Raw genomic sequence first — 17,845 nt, forward strand, 5'->3', positions numbered from 1 at the left:
TATGTAATTGTGTTTTATTGAACTATAAAATTATATAATGTTACCATGTAAAGAATTAATAAATGTAATAATTTAAAACATTTTATTAACTTACTTCAACACTCGTCAATTGTGCTAATTCTTCTAAATCACTTTGTGCCAATCTTGAATCGGTAGTACTAGCTGCCGTGGTTGTACGCCTAACTCTTCTACCACCTGGATGAATCCATATTTCTCGTCTTAATCCTCCTCCAATGTTATTTGCTCCTTCTTTTTCTTTCATCCTGGCTCTTTCTTTCCATTCCCTCTCTTCCTTACGTTTACGTTCCGTAGATTCGTACTGTTAAAATTGCATTTATCATAAGTACGTAGGTTTTATTTCGTTGCTAGTTCAAGTTATGAACAATGTGATGCGTCTTGTAATTGAGAGATAATGAATGAGGAACAATAAAAACTGAATGTCCTTTTTTTTACTACGAAATCTTAATCTCTCAATTACAAACTTTTAAAAGATACAAATATATAACTTTTTAAGTGAAACTTAAATAGTCGTACTGTTCAGTACTTGTATCTTTTAATTAACTAATAGCTTCCTACGACTAGAAGAAGGATGCATGCCGATATGTTATATCGTAGTGCAGCAGCAACTAAAAAAAGATACATGAACTGTTTTGTGAAAAAAGAAAAGGAAAGTGCATTAAACCATTGCACCTCGAATCTACTACAAATTCGATTATTTCAGATACTTTTGCGAACATACTTTTTATAACTGTATAATTTTCTTCCGAATAAATTATTACTCTATAAATGAAAGTTGTTGGTAGTGCATAGAAATATTCACATAAAAACTGGAAAGTGCACAAAAAAAGAAGTTGTAGAATGAAAATATCTACTAAAGCTCTGGCCGTGGTGTAATGTATGATATTTAGGGACTCACACCAAGTATCGAAATTTACTTACATAATGTAGATACTGGCAGCAAAACAAAATTAAAATATTGACGTTAGTATCATCACAAACAATACGAAACATGTTTTAAATGTCTTATGACCATACCTTTTTCCTATTTTCATCAAAAAGCGCTAGCAAACTTTCCCTAGCAGAGTGAAAAGGATTAGACGCCATCAGTGATCGCATATAGTAATATACTGCGTCCAATTTTCGTTTCTGAAAAAAAAGGAATATAAAATTAGACACGAGCAAAACTATAATTTTTATTCTATCATATAGATATAATGCTACATACGGCATAATGTGCCAATAAAGCAAGTTGATTATAAGGTCTTCCATTCTTTGGGTTGATTTGTTGTGCTTTTGAATACCATCTTTAAATAAATAAATTAGAACAAAATCAAACATTGCACTTTTATAAGTATTTTTTATAAATATTAGATAATATTTATATACATACTGTCTTGATTTTCCGTAATTTGTAGTTTCATTTGCTTGTTCTCTGTACCTTGCTAAATCACCCAGAAAGAGAAATATTTTTTGTGCGCTCACTAAAGCTAAACCTAAGATTCCAAGACCTTTAGGTAGCGTTGATGATGCGAGAAATGCTTGTATCTTGAAGTCATATGTATTTTCAAGTACTGTAATTAAATTTTCCAAGTATATAGTACCCTCGTCAATTATATTTAGCATCGTCTTTTTGTAATACTCCTTGCTTTCTGAGTTTTCTTTTGACATTCCTTTCCTCAACATTTCAATCATATTATAAAACAATATTTTCCAAAAATGTTGTTCAACATTCTCGGCTTGGCAGAACTTGATATCAGTCTTAAGCAATGTTTGCAAGCTATCCTGAAGAAAGTGTCGTATATAAGACACCCTCTCCCAATTTGTTGTAAAACCACCAGAACTTAGCATCCATTGTAATTCTAAATCTGCTCTGCCTATGTCCAACAAGAGGCAAGGATTTTTTGTAGACCGGAAACTGTTAACCACACCAGAATATTATCGTATAAATATTATATCAAACAAAAATATATTGATTAGTGTTTGCTATAACTCACCTTTCTGAACAAGGATCGTACCAGGAAGGTCTCATATTGCCAAACTGATCTGTCGTATACGACGAAGGTACTCCATCCAATGGTGCTCCATGAAAATTATTATGGTAAGGTGCTATACCCGTATGAGATTGAAATACAGGGATACTCGTAGTTTGAGATGACGTTTGATTCTCTCTGAGATTAAATATAACGGATTTATGATAACATTTAACCATAGAAATACCGAAATCGTAACGTAATTACCTTTGCGAAATAGCTCTGCTACCGGGAGAAGTAACAACTATAGGCTTATTGGGATTATTAGGATCAAACAATGTTCTTTGTTGTTGAATGCCTTGTTGTCGAGAAACAGTATGGCTGGGTGGCGATTGATTGGTTTCTGGTAAAACCAAAACTCCTGGTGCTTGGGTATTGGTATATCCTGTAGGGGATACTTGTCGTATTGCTGTATTTGAATTTGCATTTGATAATGGAGTAGGGATAATATGAGAAGATACTTTAGGAGTTTGTCTCCCTTCATCCGAATCGCATATAGACATTTTCCGTCCAGTTCTCCAATTTTCATCTAAATGCCGATCTGCTGGTCTAAATCGGGCAAATTTAAAAATACGTTGCATATATTAACATACTCGTGCGTACGTGCGTGCGTACACACATCTGTGTAAGGGGAATTAATTGATTAACATTATTTACCTTGGTCTATGCAGTTCTTCGTAATGTCGACTGCTACTACGATAATTTCTGTCTTTACTAGATTCACGACTACGTTGAATTATATTGCGATGTCTTCTATGATCATATCTTTTGTTATTATTGGTATTTTTCTGATTATTGTTATAACTGTCATTCTCTCTATTCTGTTGATTATTTTGACGATCACGACTATTTACACGTGTTTTATCTGAACTATTGTTCCTTAAACGAAATGTAGAATAGTTTTATGATTAAAAGAATATAAACAAAAAATAATTTATTAAATAACGAACAAAGTGAAATAGTAACTGTGCATTAGTATCTATTTACCGATCTGCATGTTTCTTATCACGCTTTTTTTTTCCTCGCTTGTAAACCTCTCTTTTTGATTGAGATCCAGATAAACTTACACTTTCGCGTAAACTTTGTACAGACGAACTACGACTCAGGTGTTGTGCTTCTAATTTCTCACTTAATTCAACTTCCTCACTCCAATCCTATAAATACGTACTAAAGTAATTTCCATATAACACATATTATTTAAACTGGATTACCAGCTCGACTCGATACTCACAAGAGTGCGGTCTGATGCCATATCAGGTAACAGACTAAAAGGTTCACTTTTTGATGGACTTAGTATTTGCTGACTACGCTGTTTCTCCATAGATTTACCCTCATTTGAATTGTTTACTCTTTGTCTTTGAAAAAAAAGCGATTTATAATTTAGCTATAAAAGAACAAATCTCTATATCCTAATTGATTTGACTTGAATCTTACGTATTATAAGTACGATGCTGTGAAGAAATTGGAGACGATGCATTATGATGTTGTTCCTCAGATGAAATCTGACATCTATTTGAACTAGATAATGTAGATATTGGAGGTGGCAACATTACACTATCAGCACGACTTAAACTTTCCATGCTTGTATACATTGTACTGTTACTACCACGACGATCATAAGACCTATTAATTGTTATTATTCATGCATCAATATATCTCTTTTAGATAGAAGAAATGTTATAAAATCATGTTGACATACGAGTATTTTATGGATAATACTTTACCGATTTGTATATTCCTGACTGGGAGTATGAGATCTTGAACTTGGAGCCGAATACTGATCCGGAGTAACAGGTCTAAACACATTGGTTGGGCCTTCTATTTCTTCTGGTCTAAGTCTACCTCTACCTCTACTTCGTACAGGTACAGTATTAGACCAACAAGGTTGAGGTGGTAATGGACCAGAAGGTGGCAAGTTTTGCATAGTTTGTGAATGTTGAATTGCAGGTGGATAATAAACTGATGAACCCTATTATGTATATCATATAACATTAAATAATATTAATAATTAAATAAAATTATCTATAAAATTATCTAATGAATATATTGAATTTATTTGAAACATTACAGTTGTGCCATTCCAAGACTCTTCGATCGTAGAAGCAAAAGAACTGTTAGGTGGTGCTAAGCCATTGTCGATCATATACTTCTTTTGCAAACGCGGTGGTAGAGAGTCCAGTTTATTAGAAGCACTCTTTTTGCCTGAAGGTGGTTTACCCTGAAATTTGTCAGGATGTCCAGCGGGTTCTACACTACGTGTATCTCGAGTGCGAGAAAAATCATTTGAGTTGTTCGGTGTTACAAAAAGAGGTTCTGAACCCTAATCATAACAAATATTTGGACTACAATTAAGTAAAATCTAATATAGTAATTCTAAGTAATTACAATATCGCAAAGAAGCAAATCATAAATTTCCTAACCTGTCTAATTTCTCGTGGATTATCTCGTCTGTTACCATAATTTTTAGTAGATAATGGAGAATCTGACCTCCAACTCTCTTCATTTTCATTGGTATGACGATTCCTACGATTACCCAAAAATCGTTTTCCATGTTCATCTCTACCACTGCGACCACCTGAACGATTACGCTGTCTATGACCTTTATAACTACGATTGGAATGAGAATCGCAATCTTCACTTTCTTCTCTTTCATGATCACGATCGAATCTAATAATGGAGAAAGAAGTTTAATATGAAATAAAGAGGATAATCTGACATTTCTAAAGCAACAAACAATGTAGTCTAAAAAAACAAAGTCTAGAATGATACCTAAATTTGTGTTTGAGTCATTTTACTGTATATACATAGATACCAAAACCACAGATATTTTACTACATATTAATAATTTCCGTTAATTACCCTTTTCCTAAACAAATGCTAACTTTATACTGATAATAATAAAGATCACCTATTCGCTACATCCTGTTCAGCCAATGCTTCCTTCACTTTCTTAGGTACGTACAGTTGCTGTTCCGGTTTCCTGCTTTTTCTTCTCAGATCTCCACCATAGTTACTTTTAAAAGAATCTTGTGCTTGATCACTGTTATCATCATTTTTAAGATTAATATGCATATCATTCAATTTTTCATTTGGATTTTCTGCATAAGATGATGGTGGACTGTGGTACATTTGACTGCATCTATTGGACTGTGATTGCTTTAAACGATGTTGGACGGATGTTGATTTTGATTTTACTTGTGAATTATTTTCATGATCGAAGTCATCGGCAGACTTCTCTGATTTTCGAAGTGGTCCACTCCCAGGTCTGTATAAAGCTTGTGGTGCTCTATTACACCCTCCACGCATTCCTACTGATCTTTCTTTTTCTGATTTGGAACTTTGTATATTATCTGAAAATATACACCAAGAAAAAGTTATTAAAATTATCAAGAAAAGTTTACTAAAATATTTACTGATGATTATTTATTTTAGTTAAGTAACTAACTTTTAACTGTATAATGCAAATAGGAAAGTATTATTTATTATAATATAACATTATATATTTATAATTTGATATTTTATTAGATACATGTAGTAAGTAGCAAACAAACTGATTGATACTGTTTAAAAATTTACTTAGAATGATTATTGTAATCGAATATATTAGTTCATAGTATAAACATTCCATTTATTACAGAAGATAAGCTGAGTTCTTTGCAATTGTATTATCACTTTTAGAATTTATATGCCTATTGTAATACATCTATATCTATGTGCAAGTTTTAAGACAAAAATACAAGCGATAGGATACAATAATATTACGATATATACTAAGGCCTGTTGACATTCTTGACAGTAATTAGAAATTAACATGTGAATATTGAAAAATCGTTACATAATTCACATAAACTGAAAGCACTTATATAGCAACGAGGTATACTTCATAAATAATTAAGGATATTAGCACGTTTTATTTTAGCAGAAATAAATGTTTGTAAACTACTACATATTACAATGCCTTCTGTATTTTTAGGTTAGCTTGTTTGTTTGAGGTTAGCTTTATGGGTTTATCCAACGAAAATTGCTGAAGATTCACAGGCCCTATAACTATTTATTTATAAATTTGGCTTACAAAATCACCATATAATTTTGGCACAATCCCGTGAAAATGTTATTTCTCTTAAAGTACCTTGTGAAAATCCTCCCCACTTTTTGCGTCCTTTGTCGCGATTCGCCATATTGAAGTACAATCGCATCTAAATTTTTATGAAATCAACGAATGCCAGGTGAAGTCATAGTCATCATTGAATAACCATGAGATAGACACTTATGTTAATCCATTATGAACTAATAGAACTATTTTATCTAATTATATATTCTACGTTGTACGAATAACCAAAAAATATCTTTCCTATTTACGATATATGTTATAAATTGAGAAACAATACAAACTTAAGCAAAATTGAACTTTCTTGAAATTCACAGAGGTTCTACTCGTCTGAATCAAATCCTATTGTATTTATCAAAAAACAAGAAAATAAGTTTCAAAATCATTTTATTGAATTCTCGCTTAAGACCATCACACAAAATTTTATAAAGATGTAAACCGTAAAGTTAAGATGTAAAATATATAGTTCATGACAGACAGTCGATATAAACGTAAAGTTCAACCAATAGCAAACGCGATAATATTTCCTCTTATTTATAAAGACTTAATCTAGAAACGTAATGTAATTTTCCATTCCATCACACAATAAATAAGCTTCTCTTTTATAATTTACTAACAATTTTGTATTAAATTATAGATTTTACATTAATATGAAATCTATTTAGATATATGAATATTACAATCATTTACATTTAACAAAAGAAAGTATTTCATGTCGTAAAACGTATCATTTTTAACTAAGATATTGTATTTGTATTTCTTTTCTTAATTAAACTACATTTTCAAGGTTTCAAACATATAATAATAATAATCATGATAATTCATTTCTCTAAGCCAAATACCTCACTAGCTTTGGCACATAATCTCACTAGCTTTTGTTGTTAAATTTAAAGCTAAAGCGCGTATTCGTGATGACTTATGATTGGTTGTCCAGAAGACACAAATTTTCGATATTACGTTTTAATTTCACGAAGAAAAGTAGAGAGGTTATGTTCAACACCCGATTAAGATTGATCAATTCCCTTACGCTTATATTTGACATGTTTATAGAATTTTGAGTGCGATGACTTTTATTTAATTAACATTAGTTTCAATATTTTATAAAACATATTCAAATATTCCTCAATGATCTCCATCAAACTTTTATCTACGATTCATAGACTGCATTTTCCACACTGGTTTGATGCTCTATCCAAAAGGCTACAACCCGATTGGACAATCGATCCGCCAATAGCAACCGAGAAGTTTAAGAGACGAAAACGATTCCATCTAGTTTTCCATTTTTTTAGTCAAAAAAAGAACATTCTAGTGATAGTGACGAATTAAGAAAAAATGATTTAATCATATAAAAAAGAAAGTTTTATTATAATTATTGTAGTTAATAAATATAGTTTATCTTATTAAAAAGACATTTCCAACAATCTTTATATACGTGAAAGAAGTCCATATGTAAAAAAGTTCCCACATGGTATTTATATAACAGCGCCATCTAAAGAATTAGAAGTGAAATATAATGATCATTCGATAACACTTGAATTTATCTCTTGAATACAATTTATCCATTGAGAATATTGTATTTGTCTGTTAAATACTATCCCAAGATAGCTGTATTTACTGTAAGCGAGTTATTAGTACTAACATGTCAATCAGTTAACAATCAAGCGATAATGCTTCGCGTAGATCGTTGTTTCTCATAATGTGCTTCTACCAAGGAAAATTTTAATGTAAGGAAACCAAGGAAATTAATATGCCGAATCAATTATGAAAGTTGAGGGAAAATTTTACAAGATTACATAAAGATGTCCGAAGACACATGATTCGCTTATCTTATCGAAATAAATGATAATTATATAAAGTGAATTATACAACATAACTACGTTTATTAATTAAAAAATTGACTTTTCAATATCAAATTTTATCTATTTATTATAATTAATTAAGAAACTATTTCATAAATTATTATAGATGTAAGAAACTTTTAATGTATTCGCTTATACAATTGCTGTTTTTTCAATGTTTTCTCTTCAAATTCATGAATATTGATCTAGAAAAAGAAAGTTGACCGCACAGCATGTATGAAACAAAAAAGGGAGATGATAAAACAGCTATATTTGAAAATGAAATAAACTCTTTCGAAGATTGCTGTAGATCACGATGTGGAAGTTCATATGCTACATTATCATTTCTTTTGCTTTCGGATTCTTTTTTCTATGTTTTTTCGTTCCTTTGGTTTCATTTGATTGATTCCGAGTGTCCCTCAAGAAATGTCGCTACGGGATGATACCAGTCAACATTCTTTATTCAATACCCTCCATCCGCACTTTTACTCTTTCCACTTTTTTATCTTCTTTACAAAGAATTTTATATCTATCCTTCCTTGATCGTCTTCTTTTCATTTCCTTACCACTTTTCACTCACATGTCTTCACGCAATTTTTGATATCATTTTCGCATAGTCAACTTGTAGTCTATATTCACATATCTGTATTATGGGACAAACTTTTCATACTCCGAGACAAAACTCCTCACATATTTTCTTCAGCTGCCATACTGGTTATCATGTTGGTTACCACATAGACTAGCTACGTTTGTCTCCATTGCAACGAAGCACATATATAAAAATGGGTAACAATCTCCCGCCGTTCAAGTATAATGTTTTTTGAACAAAAATGTATATTCCAGCTCGATATATAGAACTATATAACCGTTGTGTGATTCTTTAAGTGATAAAAAAACATTCAATTAACTGTTTGTTACTTTCTGTACCACTTTTAAACGAGTCATGTGGGAACGAACATTTTTCAAATTTAAATAGCAAGTTGATCTTGGATATCTGGGCTTGGATAGTTTAAAAATGGTTATTTATAAATTATGATTATTTATTAATTATAAATTAATGGTTAAAATAATGATTAAAAGTAAATCAACTTAGAGAAAGTCTTTAACAATCTGATTTGAAATTGTATTCTTTAAATAGAAAAAATAATCAATTTCTATCACATTTAACCAAAAAGATTTAAAGCATGTTTCACGACAAAAAATTCTACATTGCGAACGAAAGTACAAAGTCAAACGCATTATTTGCAATAACAAATGGATTTACAATAACATGGATTACAAGATAGAAAAAGTAAATTCACCAATTTTATTTAATATCTTCATGAGTGACTTATTACAAATGTATCATCTGAAGGCTATTAAAAATCGTTACGCATTCGCATTTGCGAATGATCTGCTGATCTATGCTAAAGGCAACAATACGGTAACGATAAACAAGAGATATTCTATAAATCCCCAGATTACTTTTACGCTAGAAGGGAAAAATGAACTCAGAAAATATAAATAGTTAATTTTACTAAGAACGTTATAAACATCTAAAAAGATTTCTAATGCATATTCATACAACATAATTAATACCAAAAAATTCCGTACAATAGATAATGAAATAAAAAAACTGGAATATCATGTTGCGAAAAAAAGATTGCAGGCTTTTGGATTTCGGTCGTCAGATAGTTTCTACCGAACATTATTAAGAATGAATGATCGAATAGTTGAAGCAGTCGCAACTATAGTGCAAATATTCCTTAATAAAATCAATACCAAGTATTTATTCTATATTAAATATTTCCTTTTCCCTGTTACACTAATCTAGATCTGAAAAACCAAATAATTATATATTAGCTGTAACGATATAAATTACATATTTGCTACAGCGATGCATTTTTATTCGCGATTAACTCTAATAATATGTCTCGTCAAGGACTTACAATTTTCATCAATAAAAAATTTCAATCTAATTGGCTCGTGCTTACATGAGTGAATTAAATAGCGAATGTAACAACAAACGTGAATTTTAATTTTCTTTGCATGAAACTTTATTATTTCGGTTTATTAGAATTGTAATCTAAGTTTGTGACTGTTTCTGACTTAGTGAGTTTTACTATAATTGTAATCTAAGTGCCGATGAGCGTCATCACGTTCCTTCATATATTTGCCAAAAGTGCCAAAAGCACTATCGCGCTTATCTCAAATTAGTTACAACGAACTTGAAAAACAAAATTTGTTTGCGAAACTGAAATAATTCCATGTAGTGCCACTATTATATCGTCCAATGTATCAAAGTGTACCAAAAACAACGATTGACTTTAATGCAAAATATCTCTGGCAGTAAAAGGGTTAAGGAGCGTCTTTCCTCAGAAAGGTTTTTGTCGTGCTTTTTCCTTGGCTGTGTTGGCGTAATGCTTTACTCAGACACCTTGTGGTGCGATAACTCGAGTATTAAGTCAGTTTGCCAAGAGGGTCGTATAGCTTTTGATAGGACACGAGTATAATCGAATATAACGATTACGAACGTATTGTTCTGACAAATTTTACACGCAGATTGGCTGCAAGAACAACTCCATTACACTCATGTCTTTCGCGTCACTTGCGTCGCTAAAATGCTCGGCTCTTGACGTCATTTATTATTACAGTCTTAACGGAATTTTAACGGTTACATTTAATTTCCGAATAACTGAATAGTCGATCGTTTCCCTCTTTATATCTCACTTCTTGCTGTTCTCGTAGCATTTCAGTGCTTTCCATCGACAATGTAAAAACGTTAACAATAAATAAAATATAATAATAATAAAACACAATAAACAATAATAAAACATTAAACAATCGTTTAAGTATGCGATTTAATTGAATATATATTTTAATTTTATTTGAATCTTCTGTGATGTTCTCTTCCTCATGTGTTTGTGATTCCGAAGTGGCTTTGTCTCTTCTTGTCCTTACGATTTTCTGGCTAGATGGATTAAAAGGTGTGTGAATGAACCCCATAAAGCTCCTGTTATGTGGAGGCTTCATCCGTAAATGTCATGTGATATGTATCCGCGTAAAGGAGTTTCGGTGATGTATTTGATAAGCTGGAAAATCTTGAAAATCAAATTACGCCACGTGATGTAATCTTTATGGATGCTTGGACGACCACGTCGTCCCACGTCTCGTATGAGTGGCTGTATTGGAATCCTTTGCAGACATCTGTGGAAATTGAGTGCTACTGAGGGCAAAGCTTCGTATGTTCGTATTATTTCTTTTCAAGAGAGAGAAGGCATTTGCCCCTAGTGAAGACTCCCCGTTGTGTGCATCGTTGGCATAGCTGATGGGTTAGCAGATGTAGATACCCCTTCGTCCGTTATGCACTATGGGGATGTGCGAGTGCATGCCGCAATGGAAGATGATCCTGTCAATTTCTATTCGGCACGGTAATACCTATATTGCATTGTAGCTCAATAATTATAATAATTGTATAAAGATTGTACTGTTAATCGGGTATATTTTAGAGTAGATTGAGTACATTCTACTGCATCCAATAAAGAAAAAGTCGAGATATTAAGAGCAGTGTTGATAGAAACAGTCATAACTAATTAATGCGTTCGCCATGTTTACGTGGACAATTAGAATCACAAACTTCATTTTTGCTCGATTTTTGTTTCCATGATAAATAACTTAGGATATAACTTAGGAAATAACTTAGGACGTTCATAGTGCGCGTTATAGTATATCGTGCGTTATATATATCGTTAACGTATTCAGTGGTTACCGTGTAGGATGTGGGACTTTTCGTCGGTATTGCACTGCTGAAATAATAACTTATCGACTGGCGAAGTAGTGGGAACCTTCCTTATCAATCGTCGTGTTGATAGGAGATTGAAGAATGCTCCGTACTCTGCACTGTATTAGGATTGGTCATAACATCTCCATGATTTTTTAGATTTATTAGCGTTTTGACTTATCTAGCTTTAAGCAATGCACCGTGCAAGTACTTGGATTTGTTTGGATTTTTATATTGGTTTTTTTTTGAGAACGGATATGACTTCGTATGACTCTAAACATTGTGTATCAAAATTTCGCTTTCGTCGCGCCTTTTAGGAGGTATACGCGATCTCCCGATTTGAAATTTACCGCTTTTCGTTTTTTATCGTAATAATATTTTGATTTTTCCTTGGTCTGGTTTAAATTATGTTTGGTGGATTTTTGAGATTTGGCTAGTTGTTCATTTAGTTTCTCTAAGTGGTACACATAAGTTTCCTTTCGTAGATTGTTTCGTAGAATGAATCAAGAAACTTGTGCCTTGATCAGTTAAAATGTCTTTGGGTGCACCAAAACGACAAATAAAGTACTTAATGAATGCATCCGATTATCTCGCTAGAAGAAGCTTCCTGTAAGGGAACAGCTAACGAATATTTTGTTAAAAAATCTTGAATAGTTAGAACGTAACTATTTCCCGTTACAGTAGTAAGCGAAGGATTCACCCATGGACCCACGAATCAAATTACACAATGTATTATTAATAAGAAAAATATACGAAGAAACTCGTACAGTTAGAATAGACTTATTCATACTAGAACTTATAAAAAACCATTGAGCAAATGCATACAGTTTAAATACAAATGATTTTTTCATAGTTCCATCTACCAAAATACATATAGCATACTTTGAAAAAGTTAAAAACATCAGTTATGCATCATGAATTACTACAAAATGAAAATAACATTCTGTTTTTATATCATTATAATGAAAAAGCTAACGATACAACATTAACATATACTAACAATATGACAATGAATTATACGGAAATAAGATTTAAATACAATCTGATAGATATAAACAAAAAAAAAAAAAAAAATACAAAAATGACACAGAAAGATAAAATCACTTTCCAAAAATACGCATAACGTAAATAATATGTTTATATATATACATCAATTATATAATATTAAGTCACAAGACCATAAATGAAATAATATTATAAGGATCAATTTTAATCGAAAATTAAAAATATGAGAGCGTCCATTTCATTCATAAAGTGATAGTTCAGCCTTTATGTAGGTAACTGAGGTTTGATCAATTAATAGGGAAGAAGACTGTTCTTTTATTTTATCTTTCTTTTCTCTTTTTTTTTTCTTTGCTTTTTTCTTTATATAGTGTCATTTCTTCTCATTTTTAAGCTACAGATTGTATAGCAATAGTTTTAAACTTATCTTTCCTAGAAAAAAATATGTAGTTTGTCCTATTTCTAATTAATTAAGATAATTAAATAAGATCTAATCTTAAATTAAATTGAGTTTTGCAGCATTAAATACAATTGAAATTATTTTTTAGTCAGATCGTGATAATTCGTTAGAATCGTAAGTCTCATACACTGTTATCCTTTTTGTTTTTATAAAAATTTGGCTATATTTTTGTTTATCAATAAAGAAAAAAAAGTGATTAAAACAGTTATCCGGAAAGCGGAAAATTTCGACCTAGATCACCCGAGGGTCTAAGTTTTATCGCGTATTCCAGTTATTATATCTAAAATCAATTTTCTATAGTAAGCTTTTTTAAATTCGAGAATTCAGACAGAAACTCACACTTCATATCTATAGTCGATGATTTGCTTGTCAGGCAAGTCTCTTATTTGTTATTTCATGACAGAGAAAAGAGCTGACCAATGCGAAATGAAATATATGAAATGGCAGAATCCATTCTGGTTGTAGTAATGAACGTTATTTTATTGAAAACGATAGCGGTCGATTAATCTTCCATTCCTCGAACGAGGAAACCTCTTATTAAACGCTATATGTATAAATACCTCTATCCGAAGCGTTTTCTTGTCAAAGAAGTCGTTAGCTTTGAAGACCATTAAATGAGATCTCGTTTCTTCCTGAAAGCACCGTGAAGCAGTCCAATAGAAAGAGAAAGAGAGAGGCAAAATGAGAAAGAAGAAGGAGATATAGTGGAACGTTCGAAAAATCGACATTTCGATTAATTAGAGTCCATTCGATCGATCGCACGGTCACGTAGCTATGGTAGATTCCCGTGAAATTGTCTTCTCATTGATTTATAACGCGTGACGTTCTGTACTTCGTGACTGGCAATCCTTTTTTCAGCCGCATTAGTTTTCTACCGTCTTCGGAATCTCTTTTGACTGTCGCGTGCGCTCGCGCGTACGACATACAATCTTCAACTATTTACATAGATCGATATTTCGTTTCGCGATCTACGAATCCGAGTTTTCTCTTTTTTCAAATTTCTTGAAAAATTTTATATAAAGGATTCACGTGTTGTTAAAATTTTAAATAAGTGCTTTTTCTCAAAAAACGAAAATAAAGAGATCTTTTTATAAAAAGAAAAGAAGAGAAAGAAACAGAAAATACAGGGAGTAAAGTTAAAAAAGTTCAGAAGAAAGCGCGTTGTTAAAACGAAGGAACAGAATCGCAATATTTTCTGACTGGATAGGATCGCGTTATAAATCACTGTTGCGATGACAGGAGCCGACGCGCGGACGCAACCATTTCGTAGATTTCATTACGTACCGGTCAGCTCCCTTTTCAGCCCTAAGATAACAAATAAGAGGTTTGCACAACGAGAAAAATATCAGCTTGAAATATACCGCGTGAGATTTTGCCTTGTATTCTCGAATTTGAAGAAACCTTTTTATATAATATTTATTATATATACCGTAACTTTTTTGTATTTTTATTACTCAATATTATCTTATTTAATTTATAATTAAATAATGTACTAGTTAATAAAAACACAATTCTCAGTAAATTCCTAATTATCAAAAGATAATTACAATACAGAATGTTGCAAACATACAGTATTATCGCGTTTATGCGATAATATAATTGATAAAAATGACTAAAAACTCCTATTTCCATTTCAGTAAACTAAATCTATATTGAATACAGGAAAATGGATTTATTAAAAAACCTTTGAGAATGCACTTCAAACAATCTGATAGTACTGTCGATTCATTTGGATATGATAGATTATACGAGCGAGGTCATTTTCTCACAGTAACATTTTCTCGTAATTAATTTGATTGCCGTTTGAACGTCTTGAACAAACTATAGCAATGGCCTCTAAAATGTCTTATTTAATTTGTATTTATTAGTTAAAAATTACTTATATGACATTTCTGCTTTTTTATCATTGTTACTTTATTAATAAAAAAATTTGTTAGATTTATTAAATAGTCCGATTTATTATGTCCGAAATTACGGATAGTACATATAAGGTCACATAAAGTACATACGTAATGGGAATTGTGTAATTGCTAGGCACTTTGCATATTTTTTCTATCGTGCATTTGTACCAATCGATCACCTCGTTTTCAACTTACTATGGATTAATTTACTTCAAATTTGATCTACAAAGCAAATGGTGTTTTAAAGTCATCGTTGAACTTCTTTAGTATGGAATGAAACAATTCATATTCCTCCTATATTTATCATGCTGAAGACGAAAGGTCCAAGCCGACGTAGATTACTGGTAGTATATTTCTTTGTATCTAATATTTTTAATACATTATTGACAAGTACAATTAAGATCTTCTTGTGGATCTACTCACTGGTAGTACATTTCTTTATATATTTTTTCTTAATGTATCTTTTGCATGTTTAGTTATTTTAGCTAAGATTTCTTTACTTCTAGACTCCTTACTTCTTGATAATATTAGTAATTAAAAATAATGATTAAACTTTGAATTAAAAATGATAAAATATGATCTTATTAATAGCAAAAAGTAAAAAAGTTGTACGTAAGAAAGTGTTTAGGACATTTTTAAAGAAGATTACAAAACAAAACTATATAAATCATCTTTTCTTCGGAAATTTTGGACTAAAAATTTCCATTTTTAAGTAGTCTTCGTAGTAATAAATTCAGAAGAAACGTATACATCGCTTAATCGATCGTCATGTAGTCTTTCGGTGCTTCGACGTGTCTACTACCGAAATTCCTCAAAAACGCATTTCATCCGTGATAAGCGAAGCAGGAATGAGTTCAGTTCTCATGCATAACAATGCAAAACTTGCACTTATGCCTATCATAAATCAATAAGACGCGTTGCCTTCAATCTTCTATATAAAGATAAGTAAATATTGCTTTGATTTATTACAATTAATAAATATTGTCATATTAAAATTTTCAATATCTTGAAAAAAGAAGAAAAAATAATTATTAAGTCATACAGTTAGATTATAAGTTAAGTTTTTCAGTTCAAGATTACGAGTCACTAATTAATTGTTACGTGTCGGGTTTAAGACGCAATGTTCACCTCCAAACATTAAATAATTCCAAAACTTGTACAGTGAAATATATATTTTATTATGTTGTTGTTAGTCAGTAAATGATTAGATAGTTGAGCAAAAGGTTTTTTTTTGCAAATGGTTAGGTTGAAAATCGAAACGTATTTACTATACGGTAGCTCTGACTAAACTGTCTTTAGTCAGTCGTCCGCTTGCTTTCTCTATATCGGAGCGTATGGTTAGAGCCAAATAATAGGAATTCAAAGAGTATGAAAAATGCGTATAAGATGGACTTCCAAATTACCCCTTTTAAACCTAGGCCGTCCCGCGGAACTTCTTTCCAGCTCTGAATAGTACTTTATGCTTGTTCGCACACACACATATTCTTGCTCATCTCTCATTCTGCTTATCTGTATTTTTAGAGTTTATTCTTTCTTCATACGACACATACTGCTTATTCTTTATTTGCATCTTATATTCGTTGCCTTACTCATCTCTTTCATAAGTCTTTCAATAAAATAATAATACATCATAGGTGGAGTGAAGCATAATATTATCCATTCTTATTTATTCGTATGCTAGTTACATGAGTAAGCACCAATTAGTATCGGTTTATTTTTAGAATCTCTATTTTAGCGACTGTAAATGCGTTACTGATTGTTAGCAATGGGATGTAAATTTAAAGGATCAATATTCTGAAGCTCCCGACAAAAGGATCTTATTAAGGATGCAGCACATGAGGCGTAAGGTTAAATCTGCACGTTCGATTTGTAAAGCCAAGATTTGAGGAATAAAGAAGCTTTAGAAATATATTAAATATTCTTCAATAGACTATAAGAGGTAGATACTAAGAATGTTACTTGTGATCTTAAATAAATCATACTGACTGACTATAGATTGAAATACAAGTAATTGAAACGAACTAGGTTTTGAAAAATCTTACGTGGCAGACGTTCGAAAATGTTGCTTCCTGGAAGGTTGAAGAACAAGGGAAGAGAGCTTTTTTAAATTTATATCTTTTTAAACTTATATCTTTTTAGCAGGAAAAAGAAGTTTTCGCTGATATGGTTTCAACGTTGCTTGGTCTTGAATATAACTATACCAAATATCAGGAAAATTTCGAAGCATAAGTGTTGCTATATAGGGTATATCTTTGGACTTTTGAAATGCTCACCAATGAACGCGTAGCTGATTCAAAAACTGAACGTCCGAAAAACAAGTGTTCAGTTTTCCGAAAATTTTCATTCGGTTTTTTAGATATCAATTCTTAAATGCATTGAATATTTGTTTTTATAATATAAGTTATTAAATGTGAAAGTCAACATTCACGTTAAAAGGACCAGAGCGCTCTAACTGTGAGTTTCAAACACTGATCGTATATGATGTATATTCCAGTTTGTTTATATGTATATTAAGTTGTGGAATATACATTGGTATATGACATGTTTATATATTAACTACATGAAAAGGTATACGATATGTATATCTAATTATTTTGAATACTAGAGTTTAAGAATCATGTTTCTTAAGTTAAAATGGCAAAGAACAGTGAATTTTAGTAACATTTTTATAGATCTTTTGAACCATGGAAAACATCGAGATAAGATTTGAATTAAAAAAAGTTAAAAAATAATCTCTTTCTAATAG

The 17,845-nt window shown here is 31.3% G+C and overlaps 1 protein-coding gene across 9 annotated transcripts in view; it reads right to left on the reverse strand.

Annotated features, from left to right (window-relative positions):
- LOC127067908 (telomerase-binding protein EST1A-like) overlaps positions 1-6,570 on the reverse strand; it is a 134,547-nt gene extending 127,977 nt beyond the window's left edge. For 2 of the 9 annotated variants that reach the window (XM_051003345.1, XM_051003339.1), the window contains exons 1-15: positions 6,160-6,370; positions 4,939-5,380; positions 4,451-4,697; positions 4,099-4,350; positions 3,755-3,999; positions 3,465-3,653; positions 3,262-3,385; positions 3,018-3,184; positions 2,688-2,909; positions 2,238-2,579; positions 1,995-2,168; positions 1,391-1,915; positions 1,226-1,304; positions 1,036-1,146; positions 95-319 (exon numbers count right to left, since the gene is read on the reverse strand). In XM_051003345.1, coding sequence (XP_050859302.1) covers positions 95-319; positions 1,036-1,146; positions 1,226-1,304; positions 1,391-1,915; positions 1,995-2,168; positions 2,238-2,579; positions 2,688-2,909; positions 3,018-3,184; positions 3,262-3,385; positions 3,465-3,653; positions 3,755-3,999; positions 4,099-4,350; positions 4,451-4,697; positions 4,939-5,380; positions 6,160-6,226 — 3,411 coding nt within the window. In that variant the 5' untranslated portion in view covers positions 6,227-6,370. Of the gene's footprint in view, positions 1-94; positions 320-1,035; positions 1,147-1,225; positions 1,305-1,390; positions 1,916-1,994; positions 2,169-2,237; positions 2,580-2,687; positions 2,910-3,017; positions 3,185-3,261; positions 3,386-3,464; positions 3,654-3,754; positions 4,000-4,098; positions 4,351-4,450; positions 4,698-4,938; positions 5,381-6,102; positions 6,372-6,422 lie in introns of those variants that run through there. The other 7 variants (XM_051003410.1, XM_051003401.1, XM_051003393.1 and 4 more) reach the window with 6 other exon arrangements.
- Between the last annotated feature and the right edge of the window lie 11,275 nt (positions 6,571-17,845).

The sequence above is a fragment of the Vespula vulgaris genome, chromosome 1 (genome assembly GCF_905475345.1).
Source record: "Vespula vulgaris chromosome 1, iyVesVulg1.1, whole genome shotgun sequence".
NCBI lineage: Eukaryota > Metazoa > Arthropoda > Insecta > Hymenoptera > Vespidae > Vespula > Vespula vulgaris.